General features: G+C 47.0%; 1 protein-coding gene across 4 annotated transcripts in view; it reads left to right on the forward strand.

Moving 5' to 3' along the window:
• Window positions 1-19893, forward strand: part of PITPNM2 (phosphatidylinositol transfer protein membrane associated 2) — a 139927-nt gene that overhangs the window by 113370 nt on the left and 6664 nt on the right. For 2 of the 4 annotated variants that reach the window (XM_050906731.1, XM_050906732.1), the window contains 4 exons: window positions 4508-4683; window positions 5083-5253; window positions 13196-13360; window positions 17149-17297. In XM_050906731.1, coding sequence (XP_050762688.1) covers window positions 4508-4683; window positions 5083-5253; window positions 13196-13360; window positions 17149-17297 — 661 coding nt within the window. Of the gene's footprint in view, window positions 1-4507; window positions 4684-5082; window positions 5254-7951; window positions 8102-13195; window positions 13361-15136; window positions 15341-17148; window positions 17298-19893 lie in introns of all 4 variants that reach the window. The other 2 variants (XM_050906730.1, XM_050906733.1) reach the window with 2 other exon arrangements.

Below are 19893 nucleotides of genomic sequence, written 5' to 3' on the forward strand. Positions count from 1 at the left end.
TGAAGCAGAACTAGGAATCCAGTGTTGTATTAATTTCAAAGCATCTCTGAAAGCTGATTTTGAGTTGGCTGGCCTGTTCTTGGGAAAGGTGGGCGTGAGCTGAGTATCCTTTAATTTTGGCCTAGTTCAAGTGTGAGATTGAATTGCGGTGCCCTTTCCTGTCGCAGGAGCAGGTTTCTGCTGTCATAGTGGCAGGATGCTCTGGATGAGACATCCTGAACCCTAGGTGGTTGGCTGGTTCATGGAGCAACCTTCAACTGCATGTGAGGATTGTTCTCTCTGTGTGACTATTTGGCAAAGCAACCCAAGTCCCCTGTATGGAGCAGGGACAGGGGATTGTATTCTGTTCCCTGCCAGGGCTGCTCCGTTGCACTAAGGTCGTGTTTCAGATTTGTTGCTCGCTATCGAAGCCCCCTGTATCACATTCCTAAGCTTCTTCAAATGGACTTTCAGAAATGTATCCGTTAACGTAACCGATGAAATTTTCATAGCACTCTTTCCATTGCTGCTGATCATTCAGGGATTACTTCTGTAAGCCCAGAGGCTTTTTCTGACTGAACCATCTTCTTCAGCCTGTGGAACTGGACAGCCCAGACCTTTTCCTCCTGCAGGCCCAGAGGAACTGCAACATCCTCTTAATCCCTCTTCCCCCATGTCCCAGGTACTGAGGAGCAACGTCCCCCCCACCAGCAAACACCATTATCTGCATTGCAACTGTGTCCGAGGCTGTTCCTTTTGCCCTGTGCCGAGCTGAAGGCTTGTCCTGCACTTCTGCCCCTCCTTCGCTGCTTGCAATCGTTGCTCCAGCACAGGGACTCGTGTTGTCCTGCCATGTCAGGGGCCCTTTTGTAAAAGATTCGTAGGAGAGATAAAGTATCAAAGTGAGTGTTGTTGGTGCACAGAGATACTATATTCAGAAAGACAGCTGCATTTACAAAAAACACAATAAGCTTCTCAGCTATTTCCAGCAGGTTAATAAAAGGCAATCAGTCTCTTGTTCTTACCTTATCAAAACAGCCTCCTGTATTACAGGAGAAAATATGAGTCGTGCAAAAATGTGCTCTTTCTCCTCCTTGTTACTGACCTCAGGGGCACCGACTCAGCTAAGGAAAGTGGGCTGGCATCTTGATGCAGTTTTACACCTAGTTTAGAATAAGCGCTGGGCCTGACGTGGATAAGGGATTGCACAGTTTGTCATTTCAAATACCTTTGTCCTGGTGCTTCCTGCTCCATCTCCTAAGCATTGTGCCCACTCCCCACATGAAGCCCTCGGCGGTCCCTGGCAAGGGCTGTCAGTGTTCAGTGCGCTGATGGATTGGTGCATCTTTACTTCTTTTAGGGTTTGGTATTTTTTTAAATTTACCGTTAGACCTTGGGTCAAAAATGAGTCTCTTCCCGCAGCTCAAGACCACGATTTACTCAGGGAAAGGAGCAACATGAAGCTGCTGTATGAGCTCTCTCCGCATCTCTCCCCCTCCGCTCCCTGGCGCAGGGAAGGCTCGGGTGCAGTGATTCACCTCTTCCCCTCCTGCGTGACAGCAGGGCGTCACACCCGGCCCCGGCGCTGGACCTTGTGCTTACAGCCGTCATTACTGAGCAGCACAGTCATCAGCAGAATGCCCCTTCGGCCTCTCTGTCACTAAGTAATGATTTTCCCATACAAAAACCAAGCCCTGATGTGACGCGGCTTCATGCAGGGGATCGGCAGAACAGAGCCAAGTTTTCCTAATGGGCTCAGCAGACGGGCAGCCTGGCATATGGGGGCCTTTCTGTCCGTGCCGATTGCAGATTTCAGCTTGTGCCAAAGACACTCATTTTTATTCATGTATCAGACCTACCCGCTTCTCTGGGATAATGCCCAGCAAGCCAGAGCAGCATCTGGAGATTACAATCACACATTTATTTTTAAATTCAGTCCTTCTGCACAACTACATTATTTCTGGCTGTGCTGTACTTGTATTATTGTAAATGAGTTGATTTGCTTCTGAAATCCATAAGCTCTTGTTTAATTAATGCACACAGTACATCTGCTGCTTTTTAAAGGGAGAACAGGGCACTGTAGGTTGCTTGGAGCATGACGGATTCAGAGTTCCCCTTGGCTCTCATTTCTTTTGATTGCTAAAAAGACTATCAAGTAAAAGGAGAGAAGCTGTCCAAATTGCTTAGCGGTATGAGTGCTCTCGTTCTCTTCTCTTCTCTTCCCCACGAAGAGACGCTGTGGGAAGATGGGTGGAATAAACCAAAAACCCCCTGCACCCGTCCTGCCATAACACATCTGCCATCGGGACAGTCTTTCCTCTTGTGCCTTCGTTTGAATCACATTGCTGTCGCCCTGTCTTCGGCAAAACTGAACATGTTCTAAATAACTTTGTCTGCCTTACGTGCAGCAAACTTAATGCGTTGCACTCTTGTCAGCTAAAAGAATTGTAGCTTCCCTGAAGGTGGCTTGTTTTTAACGTGTTTCAGCATTGCGCGTCGTGGCAGTGTGATCTCAGGGAAGCTCGTTCACATCACAGAAATGGGAATATGCTCATTTTAGCTGTCACTGCTGTAACCTCCTGTTCCTCTCGCTTTTGACATCACTGTTTTGACTTTCCGTGATATGTATGTCTGGCATAAGTAAGCTTGTCATTTCCCTGCGGTTGGTAACCGGGAGAATAGTACCTTGCGTGTGCATGTGTGCACCTTTAGAGAATACATGACGGTGCGGCATGAGAAGAAAGTTTTTTTTAGCATCCTTTGGGAGTGGCGTTCAGCAGAGGTGCTGTCTCTGGGATGATGCGTTATTTGCCAAAGCAGGAAGACAAAGTCCAAGCGAAACCCGTTTTTCTTCTCAAATTTGTGAGTGTTTGCAGCTGCTCATTTATTGAATGGCTATCCCAGAGGAGGAGCGCGCGTGAGCAACTGCTCCGGCGGTACAGATGGTGGGGAGTGAGCAGCCCTATTTCCATGAGCGCAGCAGTGCTGGGACGTCACTGCCCAGCCGGGCAGCCAGCACGCTGCGTTCAGAAGTGACCTTGATGAGCAAGTGCTGTTGCGTACGGAGCCACGGCAAGCACTGGTGACCACCTCGGATTTTGACTTGGGGCCACAGAGCTGGCAAGAGACTGTTGCATTTGCATCATTCCTGACTCCAGGCTAGTAAACCTTTTATCCAGCCCAACTGTTGTGGTATCCATTTATCATACATATTTTATAGAACCTGTTCAGATGCTTTTTAAAGTGTTTGCAAACACCCTGTTAAGTCACTGTTGGTACTCTGTCTTCAACTCTCTGCTTCTAATTATAACGACGATAACCCGGCAAGGCTGCCATCTGAATCTGTAGAACCTGGAGAGCAAAAGAAATTGCAGCTTATTGCTTTTGGGTGGTAACAGAAGAATCTCAGAAATCCTTTTGTGAACCGGGTCATTAGTGTTACACATCTGTCATTTCGCTGTCTAATCCCAGATCTAGACTGCAAAGAAGCACCTCTTCCTAACGTGGGGGTGGATTCCTGGGATTTTCACCTAAGAGTTCCTGCTTCTTCTTCCTCAGTGTCCAAGAGATATGTGAATTTAAATCTCTGTGTTAAACCTGTGTATTGCCCAGCCTGCACTGCACACAGGTTGAATTTTGCAAACAGATTTGACGCCTGAAAGGAGGGGGGGAAAGCTAGACATGTTTTATATCATTATTCTTTGTAAGTACAGTTACCTGGGGTTGTTGGGCTGAGGTTGAGAGGTAGTTTGGTAATAACTCGACAGATGTGGCCTCATGGGCAGAAGAGAAGTGGGAGAGTCCTGGGTGCATGATAAATACAATTTACCACGTGGCCACTGAGTTAATTACCCCAAATTCCCATTCCCAGTGAATGCCGTACACATGCATGGAAGCTGTGGTGCAAACTTGGTGCACAAAGATATTAGAAACCCTCTTGCAGATTTTGATCTTTCTTTTTCTCTTTCCCCTCCCGTTTTGTTTTTCTTTTTCCTTTTCAATCCTATAACATTTGTCCAACTACTTCCACGAGGAAGAAATGGGTAAGCACAGCTTTCCGTAACATTTGACAATAAGGTGATGGAAGGAACTCAAATGCTGACAACCAGAAAGCGTAGCAGTAATGTGTGTAATGGAGTGGATCACTGTAAACCTGCTTTTTTCCCCTGCTACTCTAGTAATTTTGGCTTGCTGGTTATTTTATCTTGCAAATGCCTATCCTACTAGCAGCAGCCAGGATTTTGACTCCTCAAAGAAAAAACATTTTGAGGGGATAAGAGTACGTAAATGAACCCACTTGAAGCTTAGATTTGTACAGTCTAAATTATGCCAATGTAATGGGGTAATTGTTTGGGGGGACGTTTTACTGGCTAGTAAAAGTACAGTACTGAGGCATGGTGGGTTGATTGGCACAGTTCCTTCACTAAAGAGAGAGAAATTATATTCACTGTCAATCACTAATCCGGCCTTCAGTTATGCAAACACAGCGTGAATAAAATTTTTACTTTATTTTCTGTTCTTGTCCCAGTTTACATTCTAGTGTTCTGAGAAATGACCCAGGATCCAGGCGATCTAGTAGCTCTACTATGTTGGATGGAGGAAATATTGGAAAGTTTGAATTTGAGATCACTGACTTCTTCCTCTTTGGTTCTCCCTTGGGTCTGGTTCTTGCTCTGCGAAAAACTGTCATTCCAGCTCTTGACAGTAAGTCCTGATGTAAACTGCTGAGCTCACTTAGTGGGTGGTGTAAGCACCTCCTGCTACAAATGCAGTCATTCGATGAGATGAACTGGTAAAAACCAAACATTTATATATAATACTTATTGCACCGTAAGGAAGCAGATCACTGTGTGCTCTAGCCAGTACTGATTATACAATTTATTTGCAATGTACTTCCAAACGTTAAAAATACTGGGCAATTCTTGAGTCTATAAATATTGTAATAAATGGTTTCAGTTGACTACACTGGAAGATGAGGGAGATGATAAATCCTTAGCACTTTTTTTTTTAACCCAACAGTTGTCCTTTTTATAGATGAATATTTACAATATTCTAACAAATAACCATTTGATACTTGAGGGTGTTTTTTCTTCATCTTTTTAGTCTTTCAGCTCAGACCAGCTTGTCAGCAGGTCTATAACCTGTTCCACCCTGCAGACCCATCTGCTTCACGCCTCGAGCCTCTTTTGGAGAGGAAGTTCTACCTTTTGCCCCCCTTTAATATTCCCCGTTACCAGAGGTTCCCGCTGGGTGATGGCAATTCTGCTGTTCTGGGTAAGTCGCTTTGGATCCATATTAGCTGTCTAAAGGGTTATATCCATGCTTTACCTGAAATTATTAAAGCAATTGGGAATGACAAGAAAGAGAATTGGCCCTATAATGTTAGCCGTATTCCCAGTTTACCAGAAAAGTAGTTTTCTTCCAACAAAATCAGTGCCTTGTGACCCATATGCCCTTCATTTGTCACACAAAGGCCATCAGCTGCTGAGAGTTGTGATGTGGTGACCTCTCTGTGAAGGTCCCTGTTCTACACCCAAGCTGGTGCTTGTGATTGGGACTGAATGAAACATGATTAACTTGGCAGAGTTTAGGACTTCGATGTTTGGAGGGCCAGTGAAGACTGGAAGGAGCAGAGTCAACAGTGAGATAATGAGATGATTTACTTGGTTGCAACCTGTGCTTTTTCATGGGACAGGCTACTGCAGATCGGTGGGCTGGTGACAGTGCCTTGCCCTCGCCACCTTGCCAATGAGACACGTTGTCTTCCTAGGATACCTAGGATTTCTCTGCCATCAGTGGCCTCTTCACTTGCTCTGCCCCAATTGCAGCAGTAACAAAGTCTAAAATGGCTGTGTGCATGCCCTTTTGTCTTACTGGGTCGCATTTGAAACAACTGTGTCCTGACCATGCCCTGCCTCAGCTCCCATTACATCAGTGCTCTTGCAGTTGAGCTAATAAAATAAATTATATTTCCTACCATCTTCACCTCCCTTCTGTGCCTAGACTCTCATAGTCTGTTGCCATTTCAATGCAGGCTCTCATTGCAAGGAGCTCTTGGGGAAGCTCACCGCTGTGCAGAACTAAATTTGACCTTTCTGCTTCACCTAAAGCTTTGGTTCCCTGCAGGGTCTGGGCTTTGGGGCAGGAAGAACAATTGCACCGTAATTTTTCCCTTGCTAGAGGTTGTTAGTCAATGGCTACTTAAAGTCAACATTGCAATTAAGAGTCACTACTATAAAACTAGACTTACAGCGGACAAGAAATCATGCTGGCAAACCAGAGCAGAATATCAAAGCCACCAGCTAGAAAGATTGGGATTTGGTTGTTGGTTTTTTCCCAAAGCTCTGGTAGCTTTCCACTTGTTTAATATTTGAATCATGCAGGACTAAATGAAGAGGAATACGTATCTAGAGCTGAATAATTCTGGTGATACTCTGCATCATTTTAAATTGAAAATCCAAAGCAGTGGTCTCCTATGTATCAGTGTCCTTAAAGATTGTATTGTAATTGCTGAATCTGGAGATCTGATTCGTTAAATGGGCATAAACTAAAACCCATGTTTAATAAAGTGAATAAAATACTTTCTGCAGGCCCCACTCACTTGTCAAATTTAGCAAAGATCTTGCTGCAACACTTTTTAAAAACGGATCCACCCACAATTACATTTGTACCCAGTCCAGTTACAACAGCTTGGGGAATCTATAGCAACTTGAAAAGCAATTTGCTTTTTGGGTGTATTCTAGGTATCAGCTGCAAGTGGCTTCTTAAAAAAAAACCCAAACCCTAAACACCTTACCTTCTACCTCTTAAATACATTTCAAATCCCCTGTTCTCACTGAAGCCAGAGGTAGAAGCCCCGTTGACACTGAGCAACCTGCATTCTGGTTATCATTCTGTACAACAGCAGGGGTCTTATTAGTTTGCTGTGCCTCCCTAGACCTTTGAGTTTGCTGTGTTTAGAGAGACACTTGCTATATAGTGGAGAGGAGTTAAACAGCAATTAGCTCAACTATGAGAAGGCTAGAGTGTTTTCGAAACTCTCTCCAGGTTTGAGCCTTGTTATTTTAAGAGATGCTCTTCTGCCTTGATGAATAAAACTGACAAAAAAGCAGCTTTAAATTCTCTTCTCATGTACGACAAAGCCTCTTCATTTGCTTATCATGAACTAACAGGCTATTCCTTTCCATTAGAGTCAAAATTTCAGTGTTACGATTTACACATTACCCAGAAGGACTGTTCTAACCATGCTTTGCAAAGCCACTACTGAAGTTAGTGTTCACTGTAGGGCACTCCAGAAAAGTTAATTGCTGCTGTAATTAAGCTGTGTGATTTGGTGATCACGTAAAATTCAGGTGCTCAATTATAATTAGTTATGTACAAAACCTTCTGTAACACTACTTGTGCATATTCCCTCATGCAGATAGCTAGCTTTTTTTGAAGTCCACAATTCAGAAAGCCCCTTAGACCTTTTTTTGTTGTTTTTTTTGTTTCCCATCTGTACTAAATGTTGGGTCCCTGTTTCATTACAACCAACTTGCAGAGTGAAATCAAATTCACATCCCTGCTTACTCCTGTGCTTTGCACTGTGTAGGCTGTGAGTCTGATTCAAGTCACTCTCCCCTTACAGCATACTTTTTTTCCCTCCTAGTAAAAAGATTTCTCTGGATCTGCTGGGTATTTATGGATTTGGCTCATTGGAGAAGCTGGTTAAGAGGATTCCCTTTTCTTTTGTGTTGAAATGCCATCATTGTGCTCTTCTCTGCTACCAGTTAATCTCTCTGATGTGGGTCTATTTGGGAAGTCACCCATGTTTTGTTTCTTTACTCTATTTGAAGGTTGTCTCTTCATTGAAGACTCATAGTTGAAGTGCTCAGTTGTAACTGTTTGTATGTTAACACTTTGTGGCCGCATGTCTGTTGTTCTTTGTCCTTCTGTTTTGTTTTGTTTTGTTTTTTTCCCCATCTGCTTCTAGTTGAGACAATCCAGAACAATCCCATCCTCCTCATGGAAAGTAGCCCTCTGGGTGCTCTCCAGCACCAGGACAGCTTCATGGAAACAAGTATCCCCGTTCCCGTACTGAATTGGCAAGATGTTTCCAATAAAAGTGCTGGTTTTGCTGAGTGTGTGTAATCTACACTTTTGTATTGTCTATGGTGTTGGGTACTTGGGGTGCTTTTTGGAGATCATACTTTTGCCTCCTGGAGTTGAAATCTTCATGCTGTGTCTCAGGCTGTGCCACATGAAATAACCGCTTGGGATTATGCTTGGGTCTGGGAGATCCACCATGAAAAGAACAACTTGGGATTACAAACTCTGTCCCATTCTGGTGTTGATGCTAGAATGGGAGACTGCTGCCATGTACTTACTTTTTTCCATCTGTGGTGGCTGTGCTGCTGGAAAGAGGCTTTGGCACGGAAAGACAGAGTCCCTGGGTGGCCCTGCTCACGCAGTACACACCGTGCGTGGGATCCCCTGGGAGAGGGTTGGTTGTCTGCAGTGTGCGACTCCCCAGCAGTCAGCCACGCTGCACCGTGGCCAGAAGCCTAATCGGCGTCTGCGTCAGACCAGATTTTGTCCATTTGAGTATTTTGTGTTCGGACACTCCTTGTGGCTCTGCTGAATACAGTGACTGAGGCTTTCAGACCCCAAGGTGGCTATATGCGTTGGCTTTTTAAAATTAATTTCAGCCTTAAAAGCAAAGTTTGATGCATTTGGTTTGCCTTATTTTCCATCATAAATGCTGCATGGCCTCATTTGTTCTGGTTGTGGCTGGTGCTACATCTGCGATTTTAATGAGACTTGACTTTGGTTTAGTTTTTTCTTCCCTGTGTGTCATACTTACCCATTCTCACCCCTTTCTCAGTGTTTTGCATTGAGAGCTTGGTTCTGCTGCCTTGTTGTCTTTAACAAGCTGACCCTTGCTGTTTATGAGCAGTCCAGTACATTATGTGGTCATACAGGATGGCAACATTGCTGACTATTCCGGATAGTCTCTCCCTTTGTCTTTTGAAGATGTAGATGATTTTTAGGTATGCAGTTGCCATGTTGCCTGTGCTGTGATGTTCTGTAGCAACGCAGAGAGAAAGGATCTGGTACTATTAATTAATCACTTTGGAGGTCACTGATGAAATGCCATTTAGCTGTCATCTGATACTTCCTGCTGTCAGGACACAGCTTTTAGAAGCCTCTCTGCTCTTTACATTGTGTGTCAAGAGCACAGCGTGGCCAAGCAGTGCTTGGCTTGACTGTAGCAAGTGCTGAATTCCAGTTCAGCCACTGGACTACAGGAAATTGCCAGAATCATAAAAACTTACGGACAACAGAAATCGATGTTGCTCTTGATCTCAGGGTAGCGACTACAGAGTGCCCAGCACTGACCAGTGACTCCAGTGAAAGCAGGGTCTGGCCTGTGCTGAGCAGCTGGCTGGCTTTTCTATTTTTTTATTTTTTATTGTTATTGAACTTTACGTATTTTCGATTGCTTTCCGTATTTCTCGCTTCGGTGCCACAGCTCAGCCTGCAAAGAGCACATATTGAAATCTGCCATTCAGATACCCCAAGGACTTAACGCAGTGCCAGCAGTACATTAGGAGGATGGCCCAGTGCCGTTCACTTAGTGGGAAACAATTAGTAAGAGCGTTGACAAACGAGTCCATAAATTAAAAGGCACGGCACTGAAATGAGTATTAAAGATCCATAGGTAGGGAAAAAAAAAAAGGGATTTTGCTTCTTATGTCACCTCTTCTGGAAGTGCAGTTAAATCTCAGTTCACTGCACTGGCCTGACGTGTGCGTGCCACAGTTCAAGCAGCGGCAGGTCCTTTGCTGGGCGAGAGGGTGCTCAGGGCACCGCTTGAGCCAGGTCTCCTCTTCCTGAAGCTTCCTCGTTCTGATAAAGTCTGCCCTCGGACATGGTACAATGTACGCTTCAGCCAGCGCAGTAAACCGGGGGCACCTCTGTCCGTAACTAGCAACGTAAAGGAACAGCTAATCTTGATGGAAGTCTTGCTACTGCTGGGCCTGGTCCAGCCATCCGACTTCCCCCTGGGCTCGAAGTGCTTGTCTGAAAAACCTCCCTGCGATTGTCAGGACCTGAGTTGCGGCTGGGGATGCCACCTCTGCAATGCAGAAGACTTTAGACTGCTCCCTTTGGGAGCAGGAGCGGTTGCAGGTGCTGGGGTCAGTTTGTGCTGGCGTGGCAGCATCTGTGACATCCCAACCTGGTCGCTGCACTCCCCAAGAAAGCCCCCGTGGTTTCAAAATTGCAAGAGCGGTGCTGCACAAGGGATTTGGTGCAAAGCATACACAGAGTTTAGGAAATATGTTGTTAGGGGTTTTTTTTTTCCTGCAAGTCAGATCCCAGGGTTTTATCTGGAAGTCGCTGTCACTGCAGCTTTGGGGTCGAGGAAGCTCGGCTGAAGGGGCAGTAATGCATAAAACAGGTTTTCTGTCCATGCTTCTTGCCCTGACTTTTCCTGGCCCTCGTTTTTCTTAGAAACTGTCCTTTTTCGGGGACAGAGGGTGTGTAGCTTGGGAAAAGGGAGAAACACGAGAGTGACCCGAGTGGGCTGGAGCACGGGAGCGCTGCTGTCGGGTGGCACTTCATCCCCTGCAGAGCAGACTCCTGCCACCAACACGGGCGATACTAAACTGAGCAGTTCAGTAATGCTAGAACAGTTTAGGCTTTTATGGGAACGAAAATTACGCCTCTGGTGACACTAGCTAGGATGGTGTTAGAAGGGCTGTTGAGGTTGGGTGGTTTTGCTTTAATTTCATTGTATTCAAAAATCCCCAGTCAGGCCCAGGAAAGCGAGATTGACTAAAAAGAGCAAGCCCAAAATACCACTGTTTCTTCCTTCCTTCACTTTCCTCTTTCTGGGCTCTTGAAAAAGGAGATAAAATTCAGGCAGAGCCAAGTGAAGACATGCTAATGGAGCCGGAGCCATGATCAACCCAGGCAGCACCGCATTTGGCCCAGCCTTTTCTCCTGTGTAGCATTGCTGTAACACTCGTTAGTGTGTCTTCCAGCTGCTTCCTAATTCAAGCCACAGAGGTTTTATATTTAAGGGAGAGGAAGAAGTTCAGGCTTCACTGGTAGGTGTTAGTTAAACCTGAACCTGGCATTTTTCCTAGCGCGGACAAAGCCACACCTCTCCTTGCATCTGACCAACTTCAGGGAAGCTGATGGTCATCGTCTGTGTTACAGCTTTGTTGGGGCACCCGTTTGATGTGACACAAGTGCGTAAGCGCAGAAGGATCTCACAGTCTGTACAGGCAAGGGAAAGGAGAGGAAGGGGTAACCGGGGAAGAGATGAGAGGGTTGTCCCAGGACATGCAGCAATGGGAATGAGACCCTTTACCCTTGAGACCTTTGTGGGGTTGAATGCAGCTCCTGGCTTGGCTCACGTTCTCCAAGTACAGCCTCCGCTTGAATTGTCTCCTCTTGCTTGTGCTGGTGCTTTCTGCAGTAAGAAAGCCGTATTGGCCCAGTGGGGCTGGCTGGGTTGCGGATACTGGTAGCAGCCTTGACAGCCAGCAGCTCAAGGCAAGGTGAAAAGCGGAGGAAAGTGCTGAGAAAGTGATGCTGGTAATGGCCTTTCAGGCGCAACGTGGGCAGTGTGTGCAGCTCGTCATCAGGTCAGGCTCCCGCTAAGGCTCAGATCTTGCAGTCCACGAAGCTTTTACACAGAGCAGCTTGTGGCCTGATTTTCCCTGCAGAGAACAGAACTCTTTTACCGACACTTAGCTACGCGTTTTCTGCTTCATACATTCCCTTTCCCTCTGCTGCAGCAGGATTTGTGTGGGCACAGACACTGCTGCTGTGAACTGAGAGATCAGAGGAGGCAAATCAGTAGCCCCAAGCAAAAAAGATCGATATTAAAATAAACCAGTTGCCAAAACAACGCCCTGTGTCAGCCGCATACTGGGACTGAATCCAAGGATGTCTAAACTGGCTGAAATAGGCGGAGGATGTTAGTTGTGTGGGAGTAATGTACTCGCATTCCCCATGGCATCTACTGCCTGGCTGGCCACAAACCTGTGCCCTGTCTGATACCTGGCAGTAAAGTTCAGATGCTGCTCCTCAGGTGCAGCAGAGATGGGCAACGTTAAAACGATAGTAAGTAGCTTCGCTTTTGCATGATACTGTCACGCTGGTGCTGCCTGCTATGAAGCACTTGGTACTGGCATTACAAACCCTCTGCAGTGCAGGATCTTGGGATATCCCAGAGACACTTAATTCAGCCTCGTAGCATCCACAGAGGTGTAGATGCTCTTACCACTGTTCCAGGGGAAAACTGAAATGCAGAGATTTTATCGTGACTTTCAGCATCTCTCGGTTTGCCAGTCCTTAACATTTGAGGTCCATTTTCCTCCAATACATATATAAGGTCCATGTGAGCATGACTTTAAATCCTCCTTTTCTGTATTTATGTACTAAAGGGTTAGGCCACACTTGGTAAAGCTCAGGTTGGGATCTAAAAAATCCAGACTTGCACGTTGTACAAAAGAAGCTCTGTTTTCACAGAGACTGAGCGCTCCCTGATCCGCCAACACCGATTGGAGATGTAAGTGCTCAGCACCAGACTCCTTTCTTTCAATAGCCCTTACTTCAGTTTAACGAGTGTCGGCTGTATCCATTAGCAATAAAATACAAGTTCAAATTTAGTCCCTGCCAGGCATGAAAATGTTTTCTTGATTTTTTTTTTTTTTTTTTTTGCATTACTGCTTCTATCTTGGAGATGTTCATTTAAGTCTAAATGTTTCAAGAAAACAAATAGCCCCTTTCTAAGATTGTTTTTTGTTGTTCTCCTTACCTTGGTTATTTTGTCTCAATGTGAATATATAAAGTTGTGTATATTCACATCTGTATGTATGACACATGCTTCTGTTATTGCTGCTTGAATAAGTCTGCCTGGATTTTTCTTTGGGGTTTTGAATTTGTTTTTTGAGCTACTTATTTTGCTTCTCTCAATCAAAGACTGCTCCGCCAGCCACATGTCTCTTTGCCTGCTGTGGTGTTTGCTTTCTTTTCAAACCAAAGCTCCGATGAAATGTTTTTTGGTTTGTTGTTTTTTTTTTTTTTTTTCCATTCCAATCAGTTCTGAAAGGTTTTTGCACCTACCAGCCTTGTTTGCCTCCTTCCTCCCCTCGAGTTCATCTTGCCCAGCCTCTGTCTGTTGGTCTAATATTTTGATTTCCCTGTTTCAACTTTGTAGCAGATGTTGTTCAGTCTCATGGTGCCGTCTTCATGGAAAGCGCGTCCCTGTCCACCCCCATTTCAGCCCCTCAGTTCAGGGGCTTCCGGAGAGCCAGTGAGATCAGCATTGCCAGCCAGGTCTCAGGAATGGCAGACAGTTACACTGCTTCCAACATAGCCAACAGTAAGTGTTTCACCCCCGCCGAGACTACCGCTCGCTGCCGCACCGCTCTTTCAGCACCACGCACCGGGCCAGAGCCACGCAGCTTCTGTCTGTCTGGGGTTATACTTTCCATTAATAACAAAAAGTTGGAATTATTCTGCCTTTGCCCGGTTTTGCCATAGTCAGTGCCACGTGTTATCGTATCCCCTGGAGGAACAGATGATATATTTGATTATAATACAGGGGCCACCACCGTGTCGTGCATGTTGGACCGTGCTGGTGATGTTGTTCAAAGAAATATAATAATAATTGATAACGCTGAGCAGCATTTGGCTGCTGTGCCCGGTGAGTGTTAATCTAAAGGGATGTTTCTGCGCTGCCCTTGATAAGTCGTGCAGAACTGGTAGGGATCAGCACTGCCAGATTGATAATGCAGGGTGTGGCATGTGGCTTAATGCAGATCACTTAAATGTGGTCCACACAACTCGGGATGAGTAAGCCCCTCTGTAATGCTGAAAGGGAAGAACAGGTTTGGGTTATTTATTACTTGCCATTAGAAATTCAGCTCTTCTGTAGCCCATAGGGCAGCTCAGAGAGTCAACCAGTTATGACCCATATCCCAGAGCCAAATGAGGAATAAAAGGGTTTTTATTTTTTAAACAAATTTAAAAAAAAAAAAACAAAACAAAAAAAACCCACACCAAAAAACCTTCAGCCCAAACTCTTGTCCCAGAAGGTGGCAAAAATTTAGAGATACTCGATTCCTGGCACATTAGACTACAAGGCTATGAACAACTGACTTCATAATTAATTGCTGAGGTTAATAACACTCCCCGAGGCAAGTGTTAGTTGCTGAAGGTCTGTGGGCACTGCTCAGGGGCTGCTCTAACTTCTTGCCCTGTTTGAGGCAACACTCAGCAGCAGGAATAAACTACCTGCGCTCTGACAAACGAGGTTTTCTTTCCCAAAGCGCATCCAAGAGCTGACGCCGCGCTCCCGGTGTGCGTTCTTATATTTGTCCTGGTAAGACATCTTGCCAAGCGCTTGCTAAATATTAATCTGCTTGGGAAGAAGGCTCCTGGGGGAGAAGGTGTTTGTTTTGTGCTGGTTTCACACCCACGGAGAGCTGCTGAGCTCGGCCAGCCAGGGTGGGAAGCAGGGGGCGGTGGTTGTTCGTTATGAAGTGTTTACGCCGGGGTGAAGCCTAAAGGCCAGCGTGACGCGACGGAGGGATCCTGCCTCTGTGAGCTGACGGCAGGATCAGGCCCACGCAACGCTTGCCTCTCTTTGCTTTCCCCGTGCTCTCCCCGATTATTTAGCTTCTGGTTTGTGCAATTTATTCCTCCATGCACTTCACAGCCATCGAAACCTGTTTCTGAGATCGGAGAGGAAGAGTCCGGCCCCGGCGCGGGCTGCGCGCTCACCCTGACCCCGTGTGCAGCCTGCCCCAAGGGCTGTCGCAGCCCCTTCCTTCGCCCTCCCGAGTGCCGACGTGTCCTCCGAACCCTGGCTCTGGCTTTGCAGCTCTTGCACTCGACCTTATTAGCGCGGTGGTGACGTGAAGCCGTGGCATTGAGGGTTGGACGTGGTCCGTGCTTATCCTGCAGGGAGAGCTGGAGGGAGTCCGGAGGGGCACCGCAAAACCATGGCTCCCTCCCGGGAGCCCTCCCTAGGGTGCAGCTTCCCTTGCACTATTGATTTCTGGAGGATGAAACCGGTGTTGCCTGCGGCATGTGTGTGCCATAATAATAAGTGTGATTTCTGCTTTTTTTTTTTTAATTTTATTTTTCCTTTTAGAAACCAAACACCACCTTAATCATTGTAGAGGGTTTAGCCTTCTGTCCCAACTTGCCCTCCCTCACAAATCCCCTACCCAAACCTCATCCAAGAGACGTAGGCAGCATAAACTTGAAATCCCTTCAAAGGGAAGAAAGCTCAAAGGGCTGTGGAGTCAGGCTGCAGACTGTGCTCTTCGGATACCCGACCTGGACATCAAGACAGGTATTCTGGAGAGACCCACTCTGGTCGACCTCCTCTCTCGTTCGATAGTCACAGAACTTCACAACAGATCTATGCACTTTCGCCGAGGCACTTACAATTTCTGATTGCATTTTAACAAGTATTTCTGTCACTTTGCTCCGAAGATCGATCATAACACGGCTAACAACTTGGCAAGAGCAGGAGTTCTTCTGGGCAGAGCTGTGGGGACAACGCTTCTGCCTCCACCACTGTCTTTTGAGCATGGAAGAGTAAATCCTGTCTGCTTCCTACAAAGAACCTGAAATTATCCAAGCTGGGGACTTGCATGAGAAATGAAAGGTTGGGACGTGACCAGGAGCTGCCAATTTGGAAGACAGGGAGTCAGAAATGGCTGCGAGGGGTGCCTATGTGCTCTGGAAAAGCCATGTTGATCCATCAGTGCCCTCCTCCTCCTTCCCATGGCTCTTCAGAAAAGCAAGGGCCATTAGGATGAGGGTGGCCTGGGCACTCAGCGCAGCCAGAGCTGGGCCATGGGGATGTGCTGATGCTATAACCCTCTGCATGTTGCTGCGGTGGGAGCTTTGTGCAGGTCTCTGGAAGGAGCTGGTGGGCCCATTTTTTCAATTCAGCATCTGTGCTTATCACCAGCTAGATTTCCCTTAACAAGGGGGGTTTGTTGGATCATACTTTATACCTGGCAGCTTTCCTGGAAGTCCATAAAAAGCGAACATTGTCACAGAGAAAAAACAAGCTTGAGAGAACCCTTGTCAAAGCCCCAGCTTGCAACCTGCATGCAAACGCAGCTCCTCCTGTTGCTCTCTTGATCTGATCCATCTTCTCTTTCCATGGCTACTTTTCCAGGCCAGGGTGCATGGGGGTTGAGGACTCCTCACTGCTGGGAAAGCAGCCCACGCCTTTGGGATGGGAGGCTTTGGGCTGAGATGTGCTCATTGCTAGGGAGTCGGAAAGGATGTGTGCGTTGGGCAGAGTTCAGGGCAGCGTTGAAGTGTGGTGGTGTCCCATGGGCGAACGGTGGCTGTCGGACACTTGTGTGCGAGTTGTTGACTCCCCAAGGGAGAAACTCTTCTGCGTGGTCTGTAACCTTGCCCACCCAAAATCCCAGTGTATTTTTCAGTCCCCCATGCAATGAAGTCCCGGCGCTCCCAGATACTTTTCTTGTTGGCCACTGCAGAGGCTGTGCTCCCGGGGAGGCTGGGCGGGATGTCTCGGTTGCCTGCAACATGGTAGCCTGGGAGGGCAACAAGGACTTGTTGGGGACTGCCAATCCTGGCAGCCCATGCCATATACCCTGCCTTGTGGTGCCTTTTAGCATCTCGCGTGGGCTCCCAGTATTCAGATCCTCTTTAGTGTGGCCAATGTCTGGATGCTATTCCTTGGTGAAAGCTAAAGGAGTTGGAAGTGGGGCCGGAGATGGCCTGGGCATGTACTGTGGTGGGCAGAGCACACCCATCCTTCCTGCCACAGCTCCAGGGAGATGTGTTTCCGTCTTATGTTTTGGCACGTGGATTCCCAGGCTCATTGCACGTGAGCCTTGGACCCCTTCCCCAGGGTCTGGACTAACGGCCAATTAATACCTGCCCTCTAGTGCCTTCCTATTTACTTAAATAAAGGAGAGCTCAAGTGCTGGTGCCCCTGTGTGTTCTTCCCTTGGTTTGAGCAAAGAGTGAGCCCTGGGGCGGTTGTTCCCTCTTAGCAGTGCGAGCAGCCAGGGAGCAACCTCCCGGCGTGTACCTGGAGTGAGGAGCCAGAGCCTGGAGCCTGCGCATGCATGTGAATGCCCTTTGTCTGAACGAGTCTTTTGCTTCTAGTTGCTGCTAAATGGTGGGGAACCAAAAGGATTGACTACGCTCTCTACTGTCCTGATGCTCTGACGGCTTTCCCAACGGTCGCTTTGCCGCACCTCTTCCATGCAAGCTACTGGGAGTCCACAGACGTCGTCTCCTTCCTGCTGAGACAGGTACAGTCATCCTTCCTCCCCCGATCTCCCTTGGGCTGAAAAATACTTTGGGCTTTTTCTTTTTTCCGCTGTACCTTCCATAACTCTCATTGATGCATACAGATGAAAAAATACCCTTTGCCACTGCAGATCCATTTTCTTCCCCTTCTTTTTGTTCCTCACCTGTGTTGTTAGCGAAGCTGCACACATGCAAACTTCACAGATGTGTGCTGTCACACCTGGTTAGTTTGAGTCTGGGTTTTATCATCGGAGGAGGTTTCAGAGGGGCTTACCAGGGAGCCATGGAATGAGCCCAGCACTGTTTCCTATCAGATTGCAGTGGCAAAAGTCAGTGGCACTTGTTTCCTGAACTGGGCCATTCTCTGTGTGTGCGAGTTTGGATCTCAAGTCTGAAACTTCAAGGAAATTTCTTGATGTACAAATAAAATAGCACCAAATACAATAAAACCAAAGGAGAAGTTTTGTGTGAATTTGACATGAGTTGATAGGCTGAGTTTGGTTCTCCATTTTCAAAGTTATTGTGGTCTCCTCTAGGAATTCAGACCGTTGTCACCGCATTGGGATTTAGTCCTTGTTCCTCCGGTACAAAGCAGTTCTCCTGGGGCTAGGTAAATGGGGATTGCTGGTGTCTGGAGTCTGACACCTCAGATTCTATCAACCTACATTTGGCCTGAGACCGACATTTACTGTTTAAAATGTGTTTTTCCTAAAAGAAATATTTTCCCTTCAGTTCCTTGGGGATGAGGGGGAGTTATTTGCCTTACAAAGTATGAACCCCCCAAGAACGGTACTTAGAGCATGGAATTGGAAAACACAAAACTAAAAGCAACTCTGTGGATTGTGTTGCCCTCTTCGGCACTTGGGTTTGGTTTGTGTTAGCTCAGCTGTTAAGCCGTCCCCGCTCTCTTCCAGCCTCCTCGACTGCAGCTCTCAATTATTTATGATTCTGTTGGCAAACTTTCTTTCAGTGCTATCTTCCAAATAGTGTGGGAACCATAAACAACAGAGATGTCAGTGCTGGTGGCAGCTGAGCGGTAGCGATAATCCAGTGAGACCCTTTCTTCCCGGGCTGTATCTAGCCCAGCGAGACATCTCTGTGCTTGCTCACACCTTGCCAGATCAGCTGCTGTGAAACCCCAGCCCCGCATCGAACTCAGCCTCACGGGGCTGAGACCGACCCATAATTGTGCATGAGTGGGAACAGTCACGGCAGTCTCGTACGCAAAATGCTCCACTCAAGGAATAGCCAATTACTCAGGATTCAGCCCAAACCTGGGTCTGTAGCACAGCGTGGTGCTTCATATCTTGTGGCTTGAGGTACCTCTCCATCCGTTCAAAGCCTGCCGGCGGCTGCCCGGGTAGCCTGGCACCCCCCCTTCCCCAGTGCCTGTCTCTACTCATTCGTCTCTGCCTTGAGACCAGGGTTTTTCTCAGCCCCTGTCTTCTTGCTGTCCTTCCAGAGCATCATGCCACTTCTTCCCCTAATAAGGACTTGTTTCTAATTGCCTTTGAAAGTCATCTCTGGACAAAATGTAAAAGTAAGCTGTTGAATAGTTTTAGCCTCCAAAGATTAAATCTTGTTAAAAAAAGCTCAAATAGTACTCAAAATAGATTCCTGATTTAAATAATTTTCAGTAAAACTTGTTATTTTGTTTACTTTGGATTTCCATGAGCTCCCTCCCCAGCAAGCTCATCCTCCCTGGGGTCCTTTTTCCATTTCCCTGGAAGAAAAACAGCTTCAGCCCTGCGACACGAGCTGGCCTGTGTCAGACCACTACAGCCTAGGTCAGCTGGAGAGCTGCTGACCACACAAAATATGTTCAAGACCTTGTAAAAGAGCCCACATTTAAGAGGCTTCTTAATTTTTTGGTGGGATGGTCACTAAGGACTACTGCCAGTTTCGGAGTTCTCTGTGCAGGGTCACCTCCCAGTCTTACAGCAGTCTTTGAGATGTCCCCTCGCCTTTGGGTGTTGTTCTTCCTTTTCCCTTCTAGAGCTTAAGAGCAATCTAGGTAGGATCTAACCCTCCTCTCTCCAGGTTCCTGCTTCTCCATCCCTGCCCATGCCCTGGTGACAGGCAGGAATTGCCCCCAAAGGCTGGCTGGTGGGCATCACCTTGCCCCTTCTTTGATCCTCGCACTGGTGCGGTGACATCCCAGCCCCACAAAGTGCTTGAGCTCTGTCAACCTCGGAGACAAGGTCAGGATGGAGAGACACCCTGGACTCTGCCTCACACGTGGCCGAGTCGGAGCCCTGCGTGCCTCCGCTGGGGTCAAATCAATGAGAAGAGCAAAAGCTATGGGACAAGAGCAGTCTGAAATGTGTTTAAATAGAAATAAGAAATGAGCTGAAGGAACGGCATCTGTCGGCATGGGGCTGGTCAGAGCAGCTGGTGCTGGATCTGTTATGAGAATGGCAGAAGACTCGTGTTCAAAGGAGGAGACCAGTCCCTCGCAGGCCGTGGGAAGGGACTAATGAATGCCTGGAGAAAGCGCAGATATCTAAGCGCAGAGCTCGTCCTGCTGTGTTTGAGTCAGTTTTGTACATCCTGACAATGTAAATAACCTGCGTCCCAGCCAGGATTAAGTCAGCGCTG

This window comes from Gymnogyps californianus, chromosome 16 (assembly GCF_018139145.2).
Source record: "Gymnogyps californianus isolate 813 chromosome 16, ASM1813914v2, whole genome shotgun sequence".
NCBI classification, from domain to species: Eukaryota; Metazoa; Chordata; class Aves; order Accipitriformes; family Cathartidae; genus Gymnogyps; species Gymnogyps californianus.